The 21,434-nt window shown below is 49.7% G+C and overlaps 1 protein-coding gene across 1 annotated transcript in view; it reads left to right on the plus strand.

Moving 5' to 3' along the window:
• LOC140349310 (sodium channel protein type 4 subunit alpha B-like) overlaps positions 1-21,434 on the plus strand; it is a 97,556-nt gene that overhangs the window by 33,407 nt on the left and 42,715 nt on the right. Inside the window, exons 12-15 of the mRNA XM_072435594.1 lie at positions 4,546-4,878; positions 10,942-11,095; positions 11,230-11,333; positions 11,982-12,045. Coding sequence (XP_072291695.1) covers positions 4,546-4,878; positions 10,942-11,095; positions 11,230-11,333; positions 11,982-12,045 — 655 coding nt within the window. The remainder of the gene's footprint in view (positions 1-4,545; positions 4,879-10,941; positions 11,096-11,229; positions 11,334-11,981; positions 12,046-21,434) is intronic.

The following is a 21,434-nucleotide window of genomic DNA, read 5'->3' on the forward strand; positions in this document are numbered from 1 at the left end:
CAGGACTAAACCAGGACTGAACCAGGACTGAACCAGGTCTGAACCAGGTCTGAACCAGGTCTGAACCAGGTCTGAACGAGGTCTGAACCAGGTCTGAACGAGGTCTGAACCAGGTCTGAACCAGGTCTGAACCAGGTCTGAACGAGGTCTGAACCAGGTCTGAACCAGGACTGAACCAGGTCTGAACCAGGTCTGAACCAGGTCTGAACCAGGACTGAACCAGGTCTGAACCAGGTCTGAACCAGGTCTGAACCAGGTCCAAACCAGGACTAAACCAGGACTGAACCAGGACTGAACCAGGTCTGAACCAGGTCTGAACCAGGTCCAAACCAGGACTGAACCAGGTCCAAACCAGGACTAAACCAGGACTGAACCAGGACTGAACCAGGTCTGAACCAGGTCCAAACCAGGTCTGAACCAGGTCTGAACCAGGACTGAACCAGGTCTGAACCAGGTCCAAACCAGGTCTGAACCAGGTCTGAACCAGGTCTGAACCAGGACTGAACCAGGTCCAAACCAGGACTAAACCAGGTCTGAACCAGGACTGAACCAGGACTAAACCAGGACTAAACCAGGACTGAACCAGGTCTGAACCAGGTCTGAACCAGGTCCGAACCAGGACTGAACCAGGACTGAACCAGGACTGAACCAGGTCTGAACCAGGTCTGAACCAGGACTAAACCAGGACTGAACCAGGTCTGAACCAGGTCTGAACCAGGTCCGAACCAGGACTGAACCAGGTCCAAACCAGGACTAAACCAGGACTGAACCAGGTCCAAACCAGGACTGAACCAGGTCTGAACCAGGACTAAACCAGGACTGAACCAGGACTGAACCAGGTCTGAACCAGGTCTGAACCAGGTCTAAACCAGGTCTGAACCAGGACTAAACCAGGACTAAACCAGGACTGAACCAGGACTGAACCAGGTCTGAACCAGGTCCAAACCAGGACTAAACCAGGACTGAACCAGGACTGAACCAGGTCTGAACCAGGTCCAAACCAGGACTGAACCAGGTCTGAACCAGGTCCAAACCAGGACTAAACCAGGACTAAACCAGGACTGAACCAGGTCTGAACCAGGTCCGAACCAGGACTGAACCAGGTCTGAACCAGGTCTGAACCAGGTCTGAACCAGGACTGAACCAGGTCCAAACCAGGTCTGAACCAGGTCTGAACCAGGACTGAACCAGGTCTGAACCAGGTCCAAACCAGGTCTGAACCAGGTCTGAACCAGGTCTGAACCAGGTCTGAACCAGGACTGAACCAGGACTGAACCAGGTCCAAACCAGGACTGAACCAGGTCCAAACCAGGACTAAACCAGGACTGAACCAGGACTGAACCAGGTCTGAACCAGGTCTGAACCAGGTCTGAACCAGGTCCAAACCAGGACTAAACCAGGACTGAACCAGGACTGAACCAGGTCTGAACCAGGTCCAAACCAGGACTGAACCAGGTCTGAACCAGGTCCAAACCAGGACTAAACCAGGACTAAACCAGGACTGAACCAGGTCTGAACCAGGTCCGAACCAGGACTGAACCAGGTCTGAACCAGGTCTGAACCAGGTCTGAACCAGGACTGAACCAGGTCCAAACCAGGTCTGATCCAGGTCTGAACCAGGACTGAACCAGGTCTGAACCAGGTCCAAACCAGGTCTGAACCAGGTCTGAACCAGGACTGAACCAGGTCTGAACCAGGTCTGAACCAGGTCTGAACCAGGACTGAACCAGGTCCAAACCAGGACTGAACCAGGTCCGAACCAGGACTAAACCAGGACTAAACCAGGTCCGAACCAGGTCTGAACCAGGTCTAAACCAGGACTGAACCAGGTCTGAACCAGGTCCGAACCAGGACTGAACCAGGTCCAAACCAGGACTGAACCAGGACTGAACCAGGTCTGAACCAGGTCTGAACCAGGTCTGAACCAGGTCCAAACCAGGTCTGAACCAGGACTAAACCAGGTCCGAACCAGGACTGAACCAGGTCCAAACCAGGACTAAACCAGGACTGAACCAGGACTGAACCAGGTCTGAACCAGGTCCAAACCAGGACTAAACCAGGTCCGAACCAGGTCTGAACCAGGTCTAAACCAGGACTGAACCAGGTCTGAACCAGGTCTGAACCAGGACTAAACCAGGTCTGAACCAGGTCCAAACAAGGACTGAACCAGGTCTGAACCAGGTCTGAACCAGGACTAAACCAGGTCTGAACCAGGTCCAAACAAGGACTGAACCAGGTCTGAACCAGGACTAAACCAGGACTGAACCAGGTCCAAACCAGGTCCGAACCAGGACTAAACCAGGTCTGAACCAGGACTAAACCAGGTCTAAACCAGGTCCAAACCAGGACTAAACCAGGACTGAACGAGGTCTAAACCAGGACTGAACCAGGTCTGAACCAGGTCTGAACCAGGTCTGAACCAGGTCCAAACCAGGTCTGAACCAGGACTAAACCAGGACTGAACCAGGACTGAACCAGGTCCGAACCAGGACTGAACCAGGTCTGAACCAGGTCCAAACCAGGTCTGAACCAGGACTGAACCAGGTCTGAACCAGGTCCAAACCAGGTCTGAACCAGGTCTGAACCAGGACTGAACCAGGTCTGAACCAGGTCTGAACCAGGTCTGAACCAGGACTGAACCAGGTCCAAACCAGGACTGAACCAGGTCCGAACCAGGACTAAACCAGGACTGAACCAGGACTGAACCAGGTCTGAACCAGGTCTGAACCAGGTCCAAACCAGGACTGAACCAGGTCCAAACCAGGACTAAACCAGGACTGAACCAGGACTGAACCAGGTCTGAACCAGGTCTGAACCAGGTCCAAACCAGGACTGAACCAGGTCCAAACCAGGACTAAACCAGGACTGAACCAGGACTGAACCAGGTCTGAACCAGGTCTGAACCAGGTCCAAACCAGGACTGAACCAGGTCCAAACCAGGACTAAACCAGGACTGAACCAGGACTGAACCAGGTCTGAACCAGGTCCAAACCAGGTCTGAACCAGGTCTGAACCAGGACTGAACCAGGTCTGAACCAGGTCCAAACCAGGTCTGAACCAGGTCTAAACCAGGTCTGAACCAGGTCTAAACCAGGACTAAACCAGGTCTAAATCAGGTCTGAACCAGGTCCGAACCAGGACTGAACCAGGTCTAAACCAGGTCTGAACCAGGACTGAACCAGGTCTAAACCAGGACTGAACCAGGACTGAACCAGGTCTAAACCAGGTCTGAACCAGGTCCAAACCAGGACTAAACCAGGACTGAACCAGGACTGAACCAGGTCTGAACCAGGTCTGAACCAGGTCCAAACCAGGACTGAACCAGGTCCAAACCAGGACTAAACCAGGACTGAACCAGGACTGAACCAGGTCTGAACCAGGTCCAAACCAGGTCTGAACCAGGTCTGAACCAGGTCCAAACCAGGTCTGAACCAGGTCCGAACCAGGACTGAACCAGGTCTAAACCAGGTCTGAACCAGGACTGAACCAGGTCTAAACCAGGACTGAACCAGGACTGAACCAGGTCTAAACCCGGTCTGAACCAGGTCTAAACCAGGACTGAACCAGGTCCGAACCAGGACTAAACCAGGTCTGAACCAGGACTGAACCAGGACTGAACCAGGTCTGAACCAGGTCCGAACCAGGTCCAAACCAGGTCTGAACCAGGACTGAACCAGGACTGAACCAGGTCTAAACCAGGTCTGAACCAGGTCCGAACCAGGACTGAACCAGGTCTAAACCAGGTCTGAACCAGGTCCGAACCAGGACTAAACCAGGTCCGAACCAGGTCCAAACCAGGTCTGAACCAGGTCCAAACCAGGTCTGAACCAGGTCTAAACCAGGACTAAACCAGGTCCGAACCAGGTCCAAACCAGGTCTGAACCAGGACTAAACCAGGTCTAAACCAGGACTGAACCAGGTCTTAACCAGGTCTAAACCAGGTCTAAACCAGGACTAAACCAGGTCTAAACCAGGTCTAAACCAGGACTAAACCAGGACTAAACCAGGTCTAAACCAGGACTAAACCAGTTCTAAACCAGGTCTAAACCAGGTCTAAACCAGGACTAAACCTGGTCTAAACCAGGTCTAAACCAGGACTAAACCAGGACTAAACCAGGTCTAAACCAGGTCTAAACCAGGTCTAAACCAGGACTAAACCTGGTCTAAACCAGGTCTAAACCAGGACTGAACCAGGTCTAAACCAGGTCTAAACCAGGTCTAAACCAGGTCTAAACCAGGACTAAACCAGGTCTAAACCAGGTCTAAACCAGGACTAAACCAGGACTAAACCAGGTCTAAACCAGGACTAAACCAGGTCTAAACCAGGTCTAAACCAGGTCTAAACCAGGACTAAACCTGGTCTAAACCAGGTCTAAACCAGGACTAAACCAGGACTAAACCAGGTCTAAACCAGGTCTAAACCAGGTCTAAACCAGGTCTAAACCAGGACTAAACCTGGTCTAAACCAGGTCTAAACCAGGTCTAAACCAGGTCTAAACCAGGTCTAAACCAGGTCTAAACGCTTCCTGTCTCCTCTCTGGTCAGTTCCGTCTGGCTCGGTGGTGGCCCGGCTTCTTGAGGTGGATGCGGCTGGTTTGGGCCGGCCTTCGCTCTCTTTGGTTCCTCTCGTTGGTGGTGGTCGTGTTCTTCTTCAGCGTCTTGGGGAATCTCTTCTTCGGGATGAACTTCTCGTCTTACGATTGTGTGGACTGCCCGCCCCGGCGCTGGCACATGGGCGATGTCCCCCACAGCTTCATGACGGTGATGCGAGCTTTGTCCGGCGAGTGGATCGAGACCATGTGGGAGTGTTTGATGGTGTCCAATCATTTTGCCTGCGTCACTTTCTACGTCAGTCTGCTCATCGTCGGCAACTTCCTGGTGAGTCAGCACAGGACTAAACCAGGACTAAAGCAGGACTAAAGCAGGACTAAACCAGGACTAAACCAGGACTAAACCAGGACTAAACCAGGGCTAAACCAGGACTAAACCAGGGCTAAACCAGGGCTAAACCAGGGCTAAACCAGGGCTAAACCAGGACTAAACCAGGGCTAAACCAGGACTAAACCAGGGCTAAACCAGGGCTAAACCAGGGCTAAACCAGGGCTAAACCAGGACTAGTTGAGGACTAAATCTAGTTAAGGGCTAAACGAGGACCAAACTTGGACTAGTTGAGGACTAAACCAGGACTAAACCAGGACAAAATCAAGACTAAACTAGGACTAAACCAGGACTAAATCAAGACTAAACTAGGACTAAACCAGGACTAAATCAAGACTAAACTAGGACTGAATCAAGACTAAACCAGGACAAAACCAGGACTAAACCAGGACTAAATCAAGACTAAATCAAGACTAAACTAGGACTAACCCGGGACTAAACCAGGACTAAACCAGGACTAAATCAAGACTAAACCAGGATTAAACCAGAACTAAATCAAGACTAAACCAGGACTAAACCAGGGCTAAACCAGGATTAAATCAAGACTAAATCAGGACTAAATCAAGACTAAACCAGGACTAAATCAAGACTAAAGCAAGACTAAATCAAGACTAAACCAGGACTAAACCAGAACTAAATCAAGACTAAATCAAGACTGAACCAGGACTAAACCAGGGCTAAACCAGGATTAAATCAAGACTAAATCAGGACTAAATCAAGACTAAACCAGGACTAAATCAAGACTAAAGCAAGACTAAATCAAGACTAAACCAGGACTAAACCAGGACAAAATCAAGACTAAATCAAGACTAAACTAGGACTAAATCAAGACTGAACCAGGATTAAATCAAGACTAAACCAGGACTAAACCAGGCGAAAAATCAAGACTAAACCCGGACTAAACCAGGGCTAAACCAGGATTAAACCAGGACTAAATCAAGACTAAATCAAGACTAAACCAGGACTAAATCAAGACTAGATACGGATTAGAAAGGGATTTAACGTGTTTGATCCGTTGAGAAAGTTGAGGACTAAATCTAGTTTAGGATTAAACCATGACTAAACCAGGACTAGTTGAGGACTAAATCTAGTTAAGGGCTAAACAAGGACCAAACTAGGACTAGTTGAGGACTAAACCAGGACGAAATCAAGACTAAACCAGGACTAAACCAGGATGAAATCAAGACTAAACCAGGACTAAACCAAGACTAAATCAAGACTAAACTAGGACTAAACCAGGACTAAATCAAGACTAAACTAGGACTGAATCAAGACTGAACCAGGAAAAAATCAAGACTAAACCAGGACTAAATAAAGAATAAACCAGGACCAAACCAGGACTAAACCAGAACTAAATCAAGACTAAACCAGGACTAAATCAAGACTAAATCAAGACTAAACTAGGACAAAATCAAGACTAAACCAGGACTAAATCAAGACTAAACCAGGACTAAACCAGGACTAAACCAGAACTAAATCAAGAATAAACCAGGACTAAACCAGGATTAAATCAAGACTAAACCAGGACTAAATCAAGACTAAACCAGGACTAAACCAGGACTAAATCAAGACTAAACCAGGACTAAACCAGAACTAAATCAAGACTAAATCAAGACTAAACCAGGACTAAACCAGGGCTAAACCAGGACTAGTTGAGGACTAAATCTAGTCAAGGGATAAACGAGGACCAAACTAGGACTAGTTGAGGACTAAACCAGGACTAAAACAGGACGAAATCAAGACTAAATCAAGACTAAACTAGGACTAACCCGGGACTAAACCAGGACTAAACCAGGTCTAAATAAAGACTAAACCAGGACTAAACCAGAACTAAATCAAGACTAAACCAGGACTAAACCAGGGCTAAACCAGGATTAAATCAAGACTAAATCAGGACTAAATCAAGACTAAACCAGGACTAAATCAAGACTAAATCAAGACTAAACCAGGACTAAACCAGAACTAAACCAGGACTAAACCAGGACAAAATCAAGACTAAATCAAGACTAAACTAGGACTAAATCAAGACTGAACCAGGATTAAATCAAGACTAAACCAGGACTAAACCAGGCGAAAAATCAAGACTAAACCAGGACTAAACCAGGGCTAAACCAGGACTAAACCAGGACTAAATCAAGACTAAATCAAGACTAAACCAGGACTAAATCAAGACTAGATACGGATTAGAAAGGGATTTAACGTGTTTGAACCGTTGAGAAAAATGAGGACTAAATCTAGTTTAGGATTAAACCATGACTAAACCAGGACTAGTTGAGGACTAAATCTAGTTAAGGGCTAAACAAGGACCAAACTAGGACTAGTTGAGGACTAAACCAGGACGAAATCAAGACTAAACCAGGACTAAACCAGGACTAAACCAAGACTAAATCAAGACTAAACTAGGACTAAACCAGGACTAAATCAAGACTAAACTAGGACTGAATCAAGACTGAACCAGGACAAAATCAAGACTAAACCAGGACTAAATCAAGACTAAACCAGGACTAAACCAGGACTAAACCAGAACTAAATCAAGAATAAACCAGGACTAAACCAGGGCTAAACCAGGATTAAATCAAGACTAAACCAGGACTAAATCAAGACTAAACCAGGACTAAACCAGGACTAAATCAAGACTAAACCAGGACTAAACCAGAACTAAATCAAGACTAAATCAAGACTAAACCAGGACTAAACCAGGGCTAAACCAGGACTAGTTGAGGACTAAATCTAGTCAAGGGCTAAACGAGGACCAAACTAGGACTAGTTGAGGACTAAACCAGGACTAAACCAGGACGAAATCAAGACTAAACCATGACTAAACCAGGACTAAACCAAGACTAAATCAAGACTAAACTAGGACTAAACCAGGACTAAATCAAGACTAAACTAGGACTAAACCAGGACTAAATCAAGACTAAACTAGGACTGAATCAAGACTCAACCAGGACAAAATCAAGACTAAACCAGGACTAAATCAAGACTAAATCAAGACTAAACTAGGACTAACCCGGGACTAAACCAGGACTAAACCAGGACTAAATCAAGACTAAACCAGGACTAAACCAGAACTAAATCACGACTAAACCAGGACTAAACCAGGGCTAAACCAGGATTAAATCAAGACTAAATCAGGACTAAATCAAGACTAAACCAGGACTAAATCAAGACTAAAGCAAAACTAAATCAGGACTAAACCAGGACTAAACCAGAACTAAATCAAGACTAAATCAAGACTGAACCAGGACTAAACCAGGGCTAAACCAGGACTAAATCAAGACTAAACCAGGACTAAACCAGGACAAAATCAAAACTAAATCAAGACTAAACTAGGACTAAATCAAGACTGAACCAGGACTAAACCAGGGCTAAACCAGGACTAAATCAAGACTAAACCAGGACTAAACCAGGGCTAAACCAGGACTAAACCAGGGCTAAACCAGGACTAAACCAGGACTAAATTCAAGACTAAACCAGGACTAAATCAAGACTAGATACGGATTAGAAAGGGATTTAACGTGTTTGATCCGTTGAGAAAGTTGAGGACTAAATCTAGTTTAGGATTAAACCATGACTAAACCAGGACTAGTTGAGGACTAAATCTAGTTAAGGGCTAAACAAGGACCAAACTAGGACTAGTTGAGGACTAAACCAGGACGAAATCAAGACTAAACCAGGACTAAACCAGGATGAAATCAAGACTAAACCAGGACTAAACCAAGACTAAATCAAGACTAAACTAGGACTAAACCAGGACTAAATCAAGACTAAACTAGGACTGAATCAAGACTGAACCAGGAAAAAATCAAGACTAAACCAGGACTAAATCAAGACTAAACCAGGACCAAACCAGGACTAAACCAGAACTAAATCAAGACTAAACCAGGACTAAATCAAGACTAAATCAAGACTAAACTAGGACAAAATCAAGACTAAACCAGGACTAAATCAAGACTAAACCAGGACTAAACCAGGACTAAACCAGAACTAAATCAAGAATAAACCAGGACTAAACCAGGATTAAATCAAGACTAAACCAGGACTAAACCAGGACTAAACCAGGACTAAACCAGGGCTAAACCAGGACTAGTTGAGGACTAAATCTAGTCAAGGGCTAAACGAGATCCAAACTAGGACTAGTTGAGGACTAAACCAGGACTAAACCAGGACGAAATCAAGACTAAACCAGGACTAAACAAGGACGAAATCAAGACTAAACTAGGACTAAACCAGGACTAAATCAAGACTAAACTAGGACTAAACCAGGACTAAATCAAGACTAAACTAGGACTGAATCTAGACTGAACCAGGACAAAATCAAGACTAAACCAGGACTAAATCAAGACTAAACCAGGACCAAACCAGGACTAAACCAGGACTAAATCAAGACTAAATCAAGATTAAACTAGGACTAACCCGGGACTAAACCAGGACTAAACCAGGTTTAAATCAAGACTAAACCAGAACTAAATCAAGACTAAACCAGGACTAAACCAGGGCTAAACCAGGATTAAATCAAGACTAAATCAGGACTAAATCAAGACTAAACCAGGACTAAATCAAGACTAAATCAAGACTAAACCAGGACTAAACCAGAACTAAACCATGACTAAACCAGGACTAGTTGAGGACTAAATCTAGTTAAGAGCTAAACAAGGACCAAACTAGGACTAGTTGAGGACTAAACCAGGACGAAATCAAGACTAAACCAGGACTAAACCAGGACTAAACCAAGACTAAATCAAGACTAAACTAGGACTAAACCAGGACTAAACTAGGACTGAATCAAGACTGAACCAGGACAAAATCAAGACTAAACCAGGACTAAATCAAGACTAAACCAGGACTAAACCAGGACTAAACCAGAACTAAATCAAGAATAAACCAGGACTAAACCAGGGCTAAACCAGGATTAAATCAAGACTAAACCAGGACTAAATCAAGACTAAACCAGGACTAAACCAGGACTAAATCAAGACTAAACCAGGACTAAACCAGAACTAAATCAAGACTAAATCAAGACTAAACCAGGACTAAACCAGGGCTAAACCAGGACTAATTGAGGACTAAATCTAGTCAAGGGCTAAACGAGGACCAAACTAGGACTAGTTGAGGACTAAACCAGGACTAAACCAGGACGAAATCAAGACTAAACCAGGACTAAACAAGGACGAAATCAAGACTAAACCAGGACTAAACCAGGACTAAATCAAGACTAAACTAGGACTAAACCAGGACTAAATCAAGACTAAACTAGGACTGAATCTAGACTGAACCAGGACAAAATCAAGACTAAACCAGGACTAAATCAAGACTAAACCAGGACCAAACCAGGACTAAACCAGGACTAAATCAAGACTAAATCAAGACTAAACTAGGACTAACCCGGGACTAAACCAGGACTAAATCAAGACTAAATCAAGACTAAACCAGGACTAAACCAGAACTAAATCAAGACTAAACCAGGACTAAACCAGGGCTAAACCAGGATTAAATCAAGACTAAATCAGGACTAAATCAAGACTAAACCAGGACTAAATCAAGACTAAAGCAAGACTAAATCAAGACTAAACCAGGACTAAACCAGAACTAAACCAGGACTAAACCAGGACAAAATCAAGACTAAATCAAGACTAAACTAGGACTAAACCAGGTGAAAAATCAAGACTAAACCAGGACTAAACCAGGGCTAAACCAGGACTAAACCAGGACTAAATCAAGACTAAATCAAGACTAAACCAGGACTAAATCAAGACTAGATACGGATTAGAAAGGGATTTAACGTGTTTGAACCGTTGAGAAAGTTGAGGACTAAATCTAGTTTAGGATTAAACCATGACTAAACCAGGACTAGTTGAGGACTAAATCTAGTTAAGGGCTAAAAAAGGACCAAACTAGGACTAGTTGAGGACTAAACCAGGACTAGATGAGGACTTCTGTTATACCAGTCTTCTGCTTAATGCGTCTCACATCTCGTGACGTGTTGTCGGTGTTTTGTTGCAGAGCTTGACTCTTTTCTGGACCTTGTTGATGAAGTGGATCAACAATAAATTGGCCCCTAAAGACGAAGAGAGTTTACAGACTTTAAAGAAGAGGTTCATGCAAGTTCTCAAAGTGTGCGGCGTGAACAAAGGAGAAACAACGGAGACCAAAGCGGGTAAATGACCGGGAGAAAACCCTGACCCTGAGATTGCAGTTGCATCGACCTGTTTACATGAGATTTGAGTAGTCTGATAAGTCCAGAAGTCAGATAATGATCAGACTTTACTGCAGTGTTATTCTGTGTTGTAGGAGCTGCAGTGGATGAGGAGAGTGTGGCTCTGAGCTGTGTCACACCACAACAAACTGAGGAGAACGGGACCCAGAGCAGCACTCTGCCCATCGGGGAGGCAAAGGTCTTATTCTGATCTTTTCTTTTGCCATTTGCAGCCTTTACGTCACAGGAAGGACCAGTGGTCATAAGAGGAAGTGCAGCCTGAGCAGCTGAGGATTAAAACATGCACCAAACAAATGCTAAAATAAGTCAAAATGGACAGAAGATCTTGTGTCCACAAGCCACAGTCTGAAGATCTTTGATCGAGCCTAACCATGAGGACTAAACTAAGACTAAACTAGGACTAGACCAGGACTAGACCAGGACTAAACCAGGACTAAACCAGGACTAAACTAAGACTAAACCAGGACTAGACCAGGACTAGACCAGGACTAAACCAGGACTAAACCAGGACTAAACCAGGACTAAACCAGGACTAAACGAAGACTAAACCAGGACTAAACCAGGACTAAACCAGGACTAAACCAGGGCTAAACCAGGACTAAACCAGGACTAAACCAGGACTAGACCAGGACTAAACTAGGACTAAACCAGGACTAGACCAGACTCATGTCTTGTTTGCTGATCATGGAAAACGTTCTATTGACTGATGGTATATTGTTGGCACATACAGAATATTCAACAAATATAATTTGATTACATAATAGCCCAATAGCCATTTTGTATGTATTTATATTTGTAATAAAAATGTATTTTTAATGTTTTACAGAATTTCCAAGAGCTGAAAGAAACTGAAGACTCTCAGGACGTCCCACACGACTGCTGCTGCCAAAGTAACTATTTTTATAAAAACTACTGCCAAAGTAACTATTATTATAAAAACTACTGCCAAAGTAACTATTATTATAAAAGAACATGGATGAAAGTCACACATGGGACATAGACGCGATCGGCTCGGCCCGAACTCAACAATAAAAAGGAGCTTGCCGTGTGGATCCACACGGCGCCGCGCCCCCAGGGCCGCGCCCCCAGGGGAAGAACAATAGACTCGAGCCTTCCAGGGAATGAACATTCTAGTCCATGGCTCGAGCCTAACAAGAATGAAGTCGCTACTACACACATGAAGTACTTTTACGCAAGAATGCAGACACTCGCAATGCCTTCAGCCATTGCACATTATCTAGTTAATGCTACTATTGCTACTACTGCATCCATTACTGAACCTACAATTATTTCTACTTTTACTAGTACCACTGCGGCTACGCACTCACATACAAACTACTTCACATTATACTACTACAACCATTTGAAGAAGTGTAAAATGTATGTTCCGTAACTGCGTTCGTTTACCGTGTCGTTCTTGTTGAAGTGTTGCGTGCTGTGCGTGTCGTGACTCATGCGTGTTGTGCGTGCTGTGCGTGTTGTGCGTGTCGTGACTCATGCGTGTTGTGCATGTCGTGCGTGCTGTGCGTGCCGTGACTCATGCACGTTGTGTGTGTCGTGACTCATGCACGTTGTGTGTGTCGTGACTCATGCGTGTTGTGCGTGTCGTGACTCATGCGTGTTGTGCGTGTCGTGACTCAAGCGTGTTGTGTCTGTCGTGACTCGTGCGTGTCGTGACTCATGTGTGTCGTGCGTGTCGTGACTCATGCGTGTCATGTCTCATGTGTGTCGTGCGTGTCGTGACTCATGCGTGTCATGTGTGTCGTGACTCATGCGTGTTGTGTCTGTCGTGAATCATGCGTGTCGTGCGTGTCGTGACTCATGCATGCCGTGCGTGTCGTGACTCATGTGTGTTGTGCGTGTCGTGACTCATGCGTGTCGTGACTCGTGCGTGTCGTGACTCATGTGTGTTGTGCGTGTCGTGACTCATGCGTGTCGTGACTCATGCGTGTCGTGACTCATGTGTGTTGTGCGTGTCGTGACTCATGCGTGTTGTGCGTGTCATGACTCATGCGTGTCGTGTGCGTGTCGTGACTCATGCATGTCGTGACTCGTGCGTGTCGTGACTCGTGCGTGTCGTGCGTGTTGTGACTCATGCGTGTCGTGTGTGTGTCGTGACTCATGTGTGCCGTGCGTGTCGTGACTCATGCGTGTCGTGACTCATGCGTACCGTGACACGTGCGTGTCGTGACACGTGCGTGTCGTGACTTATGCGTGTCGTGACTCGTGTGTGTCGTGACTCGTGCGTGTCGTGACTCATGCGTGACTCATGCGTGTCGTGACTCATGCGTGTCGTGCCTCATGCGTGTCGTGACTCATGCGTGTCGTGACTCGTGCGTGTTGTGCGTGTCGTGACTCATGCGTGTCGTGCGTGTTGTGACTCGTGCGTGTCATGACTCGTGCGTACCGTGACACGTGCGTGTCGTGACACGTGCGTGTCGTGACTTATGCGTGTCGTGACTCGTGCGTGTCGTGACTCGTGCGTGGTGTGACTCGTGCGTGTCGTGACTCGTGCGTGGTGTGACTCATGCGTGGCGTGACTCGTGCGTGTTGTGCGTGTCGTGACTCATGCGTGTCGTGTGTGTTGTGACTCATGCGTGTTGTGTGTCGTGACTCATGTGTGTCGTGACTCATGCGTGTCTTGCGTGTCGTGACTCGTGCGTACCGTGACACGTGCGTGTCGTGACTTATGCGTGTCGTGACTCGTGCGTGTCGTGACTCGTGCGTGTCGTGACTCATGCGTGACTCATGCATGTCGTGACTCGTGCGTGTTGTGACTCATGCGTGTTGTGCGTGTCGTGACTCATGCGTGTCTTGCGTGTCATGACTCATGTGTGTTGTGCGTGTCGTGACTCATGCGTGTCGTGACTCATGCGTGTCGTGACTCATGCGTGTCGTGACTCATGCGTGTCGTGCGTGTCGTGACACGTGCGTGTCGTGACTTATGCGTGTCGTGACTCGTGTGTGTCGTGACTCGTGCGTGTCGTGACTCATGCGTGACTCATGCGTGTCGTGACTCATGCGTGTCGTGCCTCATGCGTGTCGTGACTCATGCGTGTCGTGACTCGTGCGTGTTGTGCGTGTCGTGACTCATGCGTGTCGTGCGTGTTGTGACTCGTGCGTGTCATGACTCGTGCGTACCGTGACACGTGCGTGTCGTGACACGTGCGTGTCGTGACTTATGCGTGTCGTGACTCGTGCGTGTCGTGACTCGTGCGTGGTGTGACTCGTGCGTGTCGTGACTCGTGCGTGGTGTGACTCGTGCGTGGTGTGACTCATGCGTGGCGTGACTCGTGCGTGTTGTGCGTGTCGTGACTCATGCGTGTCGTGTGTGTTGTGACTCATGCGTGTTGTGTGTCGTGACTCATGTGTGTCGTGACTCATGCGTGTCTTGCGTGTCGTGACTCGTGCGTACCGTGACACGTGCGTGTCGTGACTTATGCGTGTCGTGACTCGTGCGTGTCGTGACTCGTGCGTGTCGTGACTCATGCGTGACTCATGCATGTCGTGACTCGTGCGTGTTGTGACTCATGCGTGTTGTGCGTGTCGTGACTCATGCGTGTCTTGCGTGTCATGACTCATGTGTGTTGTGCGTGTCGTGACTCATGCGTGTCGTGACTCATGCGTGTCGTGACTCATGCGTGTCGTGACTCATGCGTGTCGTGCGTGTCGTGACTCATGCGTGTCGCGTGTGTCTCGTGACTCGTGCGTGTCGTGACTCGTGCGTGTCGTGACTCGTGCGTGTCGTGACTCATGCGTGACTCATTCGTGTCGTGACTCATGCGTGTCGTGACTCATGCGTGTCGTGCCTCATGAGTGTCGTGAATCGTGCATGTCGTGACTCGTGCGTGTTGTGCGTGTCGTGACTCATGCGTGTCGTGCGTGTTGTGACTCATGCGTGTCGTGCGTTTCGTGACTCGTGCGTACCGTGACACGTGCGTGTCGTGACACGTGCTTGTCGTGACTTATTCGTGTCGTAACTCGTGCGTGTCGTGACTCGTGCGTGTCGTGACTCGTGCGTGTCGTGACTCATGCGTGACTCATGCGTGTCGTGCCTCATGCGTGTCGTGCCTCATGCGTGTCGTGACTCGTGCGTGTTGTGCGTGTCGTGACTCATGCGTGTCGTGCGTGTTGTGACTCATGCGTGTTGTGTGTCGTGACTCATGCGTGTTGTGCGTGATGTGACTCATGCGTGTTGTGCGTGTCGTGACTCATGCGTGTTGTGCGTGTCGTGACTCCAGCGTGTTGTGTCTGTCGTGACTCGTGCGTGTCGTGACTCATGTGTGTCGTGCGTGTCGTGATTCATGCGTGTCATGTCTCATGTGTGTCGTGCGTGTCGTGACTCATGCGTGTCATGTGTGTCGTGACTCATGCGTGTTGTGTCTGTCGTGAATCATGCGTGTCGTGCGTGTCGTGACTCATGCGTGCCGTGCGTGTCGTGACTCATGTGTGTTGTGCGTGTCGTGACTCATGCGTGTCGTGACTCATGCATGTCGTGACTCGTGCGTGTCGTGACTCATGCGTGTCGGGCGTGTTGTGACTCATGCGCGTCGTTTGTGTGTCGTGACTCATGTGTGCCGTGCGTGTCGTGACTCGTGCGTACCGTGACACGTGCGTGTCGTGACTTATGCGTGTCGTGACTCGTGCGTGTCGTGACTTATGCGTGTCGTGACTCGTGCGTGTCGTGACTCATGCGTGACTCATGCGTGTCGTGACTCATGCGTGTCGTGCCTCATGCGTGTCGTGACTCATGCGTGTCGTGACTCATGCGTGTCGTGACTGTTGTGACTCGTGCGTGTCATGACTCGTGCGTGTCGTGACTTTTGCGTGTCGTGACTCGTGCGTGTCGTGACTCGTGCGTGTCGTGACTCGTGCGTGTCGTGCCTCATGCGTGTCGTGACTCATGCGTGTCGTGACTCGTGCGTGTTGTGCATGTCGTGACTCATGCGTGTCGTGTGTGTTGTGACTCATGCGTGTTGTGTGTCGTGACTCATGTGTGCCGTGTGTGTCGTGACTCATGCGTGTCGTGCGTGTCGTGACTCGTGCGTACCGTGACACGTGCGTGTCGTGACTTATGCGTGTCGTGACTTGTGCGTGTCGTGACTCGTGCGTGTCGTCACTCATGCGTGACTCATGCATGTCGTGACTCGTGCGTGTTGTGACTCATGCGTGTTGTGCGTGTCGTGACTCATGCGTGTCTTGCGTGTCGTGACTCATGTGTGTTGTGCGTGTCGTGACTCATGCGTGTCGTGACTCATGCGTGTCGTGTCATGCGTGTCGTGCGTGTTGTGCGTGTCGTGACTCATGCGTGTCGTGCGTGTTGTGAATCATGCGTGTCGTGCGTGTCGTGACTCGTGCGTACCGTGACACGTGCGTGTCGTGACACGTGCGTGTCGTGACTTATGCGTGTTGTGACTCGTGCGTGTCGTGACTCGTGCGTGTCGTGACTCGTGCGTGCCGTGACTCATGCGTGTCGTGACTCATGCGTGTCGTGCCTCATGCTTGTCGTGACTCATGCGTGTCGTGAGTCGTGCGTGTCGTGACTCATGCGTGTCGTGCGTGTTGTGACTCATGCGTGTTGTGTGTCGTGACTCATGCGTGTTGTGCGTGATGTGACTCATGCGTGTTGTGCGTGTCGTGACTCATGCGTGTTGTGCGTGTCGTGACTCAAGCGTGTTGTGTCTGTCGTGACTCGTGCGTGTCGTGACTCATGTGTGTCGTGCGTGTCGTGATTCATGCGTGTCATGTCTCATGTGTGTCGTGCGTGTCGTGACTCATGCGTGTCATGTGTGTCGTGACTCATGCGTGTTGTGTCTGTCGTGAATCATGCGTGTCATGACTCATGCGTACCGTGCGTGTCGTGACTCATGTGTGTTGTGCGTGTCGTGACTCATGCGTGTCGTGACTCGTGCGTGTCGTGACTCATGTGTGTTGTGCGTGTCGTGACTCATGCGTGTCGTGACTCGTGCGTGTCGTGACTAATGCGTGTTGTGCGTGTTGTGACTCATGCGTGTCGTGTGCGTGTCGTGACTCATGCATGTCGTGACTCATGTGTGTCGTGCGTGTTGTGACTCATGCGCGTCGTGTGTGTGTCGTGACTCATGTGTGCCGTGCGTGTCGTGACTCGTGCGTACCGTGACACGTGTGTGTCGTGACACGTGCGTGTCGTGACTTATGCGTGTCGTGACTCGTGCGTGTCGTGACTCATGCGTGACTCATGCGTGTCGTGACTCATGCGTGTCGTGCCTCATGCGTGTCGTGACTTATGCGTGTCATGACTCGTGCGTGTCGTGACCCGTGCGTGTCGTGACTCATGCGTGACTCATGCGTGTCGTGCCTCATGCGTGTTGTGACTCATGCGTGTCGTGACTCATGCGTGTTGTTCATGTCGTGACTCATGCGTGTTGTGTGTGTTGTGACTCATGCGTGTTGTGTGTCGTGACTCATGTGTGCCTTGCGTGTCGTGACTCGTGCGTACCGTGACACGTGCGTGTCGTGAATTATGCGTGTCGTGACTCGTGCGTGTTGTGACTCGTGCGTGTCGTGACTCGTGTGTGTCGTGACTCATGCGTGACTCATGCATGTCGTGACTCGTGCGTGTTGTGACTCATGCGTGTTGTGCGTGTCGTGACTCATGCGTGTCTTGCGTGTCGTGACTCATGTGTGTTGTGCGTGTCGTGACTCATGCGTGTCGTTACTCATGCGTGTCGTGACTCATGCGTGTCGTGCGTGTCGTGTGCGTGTCGTGACTCATGCGTGTCGCGTGTGTCTCGTGACCCGTGCGTGTCGTGACCCGTGCGTGTCGTGACTCGTGCGTGTCGTGACTCGTGCGTGTCGTGACTCGTGCGTGTCGTGACTCATGCGTGACTCTTGCGTGTCGTGACTCATGCGTGTCGTGACTCATGCGTGTCGTGCCTCATGCGTGTCGTGACTCATGCGTGTCGTGACTCGTGCGTGTTGTGCGTGTCATGACTCATGCGTGTCGTGCGTGTTGTGACTCATGCGTGTCGTGCGTGTCGTGACTCGTGCGTACCGTGACACGTGCGTGTCGTGACTTATGCGTGGCGTGACTCGTGCGTGTCGTAACTCGTGCGTGTCGTGACTCGTGCGTGTCGTGACTCATGCGTGACTCATGCGTGTCGTGCCTCATGCGTGTCGTGACTCATGCGCGTCGTGACTCGTGCGTGTTGTGCGTGTCGTGACTCATGCGTGTCGTGCGTGTTGTGACTCATGCGTGTTGTGTGTCGTGACTCATGTGTGCCGTGCGTGTCGTGACTCGTGCGTGTCGTGACTCGTGCGTGTCGTGACTCATGCGTGTCGTGACTCATGCGTGTCGTGCCTCATGCTTGTCGTGACTCATGCGTGTCGTGAGTCGTGCGTGTCGTGACTCATGCGTGTTGTGCGTGATGTGACTCATGCGTGTTGTGCGTGTCGTGACTCATGCGTGTTGTGCGTGTCGTGACTCAAGCGTGTTGTGTCTGTCGTGACTCGTGCGTGTCGTGACTCATGTGTGTCGTGCGTGTCGTGATTCATGCGTGTCATGTCTCATGTGTGTCGTGCGTGTCGTGACTCATGCGTGTCATGTGTGTCGTGACTCATGCGTGTTGTGTCTGTCGTGAATCATGCGTGTCATGACTCATGCGTGCCTTGCGTGTCGTGACTCATGTGTGTTGTGCGTGTCGTGACTCATGCGTGTCGTGACTCGTGCGTGTCGTGACTCATGTGTGTTGTGCGTGTCGTGACTCATGCGTGTCGTGACTCGTGCGTGTCGTGACTAATGCGTGTTGTGCGTGTTGTGACTCATGCGTGTCGTGTGCGTGTCGTGACTCATGCATGTCGTGACTCGTGCGTGTCGTGACTCATGTGTGTCGTGCGTGTTGTGACTCATGCGCGTGTCGTGCGTGTTGTGACTCATGCGCGTCGTGTGTGTGTCGTGACTCAAGTGTGCCGTGCGTGTCGTGACTCGTGCGTACCGTGACACGTGTGTGTCGTGACACGTGCGTGCCGTGCCTCATGCGTGTCGTGACTTATGCGTGTCATGACTCGTGCGTGTCGTGACTCGTGCGTGTCGTGACTCATGCGTGACTCATGCGTGTCGTGACTCATGCGTGTCGTGCCTCATGCGTGTCGTGACTCATGCGTGTCGTGACTCATGCGTGTCGTGACTCATGCGTGTTGTTCATGTCGTGACTCATGCGTGTTGTGTGTGTTGTGACTCATGCGTGTTGTGTGTCGTGACTCATGTGTGCCGTGCGTGTCGTGACTCGTGCGTACCGTGACACGTGCGTGTCGTGAATTATGCGTGTCGTGACTCGTGCGTGTCGTGACTCGTGCGTGTCGTGACTCGTGTGTGTCGTGACTCATGCGTGACTCATGCATGTCGTGACTCGTGCGTGTTGTGACTCATGCGTGTTGTGCGTGTCGTGACTCATGCGTGTCTTGCGTGTCGTGACTCATGTGTGTTGTGCGTGTCGTGACTCATGCGTGTCGTTACTCATGCGTGTCGTGACTCATGCGTGTCGTGCGTGTCGTGTGCGTGTCGTGACTCATGCGTGTCGCGTGTGTCTCGTGACTCGTGCGTGTCGTGACTCGTGCGTGTCGTGACTCGTGCGTGTCGTGACTCGTGCGTGTCGTGACTCATGCGTGTTGTGTGTCGTGACTCATGTGTGCCGTGTGTGTCGTGACTCATGCGTGTCGTGCGTGTCGTGACTCGTGCGTACCGTGACACGTGCGTGTCGTGACTTATGCGTGTCGTGACTTGTGCGTGTCGTGACTCGTGCGTGTCGTCACTCATGCGTGACTCATGCATGTCGTGACTCGTGCGTGTTGTGACTCATGCGTGTTGTGCGTGTCGTGACTCATGCGTGTCTTGCGTGTCGTGACTCATGTGTGTTGTGCGTGTCGTGACTCATGCGTGTCGTGACTCATGCGTGTCGTGACTCATGCGTGTCGTGTCATGCGTGTCGTGCGTGTTGTGCGTGTCGTGACTCATGCGTGTCGTGCGTGTTGTGAATCATGCGTGTCGTGCGTGTCGTGACTCGTGCGTACCGTGACACGTGCGTGTCGTGACACGTGCGTGTCGTGACTTATGCGTGTTGTGACTCGTGCGTGTCGTGACTCGTGCGTGTCGTGACTCGTGCGTGTCGTGACTCATGCGTGTCGTGACTCATGCGTGTCGTGCCTCATGCTTGTCGTGACTCATGCGTGTCGTGAGTCGTGCGTGTCGTGACTCATGCGTGTCGTGCGTGTTGTGACTCATGCGTGTTGTGTGTCGTGACTCATGCGTGTTGTGCGTGATGTGACTCATGCGTGTTGTGCGTGTCGTGACTCATGCGTGTTGTGCGTGTCGTGACTCAAGCGTGTTGTGTCTGTCGTGACTCGTGCGTGTCGTGACTCATGTGTGTCGTGCGTGTCGTGATTCATGCGTGTCATGTCTCATGTGTGTCGTGCGTGTCGTGACTCATGCGTGTCATGTGTGTCGTGACTCATGCGTGTTGTGTCTGTCGTGAATCATGCGTGTCATGACTCATGCGTGCCGTGCGTGTCGTGACTCATGTGTGTTGTGCGTGTCGTGACTCATGCGTGTCGTGACTCGTGCGTGTCGTGACTCATGTGTGTTGTGCGTGTCGTGACTCATGCGTGTCGTGACTCGTGCGTGTCGTGACTAATGCGTGTTGTGCGTGTTGTGACTCATGCGTGTCGTGTGCGTGTCGTGACTCATGCATGTCGTGACTCGTGCGTGTCGTGACTCATGTGTGTCGTGCGTGTTGTGACTCATGCGGGTTGTGTGTGTGTCGTGACTTATGCGTGTCGTGACTCGTGCGTGTCGTGCCTCATGCGTGTCGTGACTTATGCGTGTCATGACTCGTGCGTGCCGTGACTCGTGCGTGTCGTGACTCATGCGTGACTCATGCGTGTCGTGACTCATGCGTGTCGTGACTCATGCGTGTTGTTCATGTCGTGACTCATGCGTGTTGTGTGTGTTGTGACTCATGCGTGTTGTGTGTCGTGACTCATGTCTGCCGTGCGTGTCGTGACTCGTGCGTACCGTGACACGTGCGTGTCGTGAATTATGCGTGTCGTGACTCGTGCGTGTCGTGACTCGTGCGTGTCGTGACTCGTGTGTGTCGTGACTCATGCGTGACTCATGCGTGTCGTGACTCATGCGTGTCGTGCCTCATGCGTGTCGTGACTTATGCGTGTCATGACTCGTGCGTGCCGTGACTCGTGCGTGTCGTGACTCATGCGTGACTCATGCGTGTCGTGCCTCATGCGTGTC

Source organism: Eucyclogobius newberryi, unplaced genomic scaffold (genome assembly GCF_026437365.1).
Source record: "Eucyclogobius newberryi isolate DKJ021-1_F unplaced genomic scaffold, fEucNew1.0.hap1 SCAF_7, whole genome shotgun sequence".
Lineage (NCBI taxonomy): Eukaryota > Metazoa > Chordata > Actinopteri > Gobiiformes > Gobiidae > Eucyclogobius > Eucyclogobius newberryi.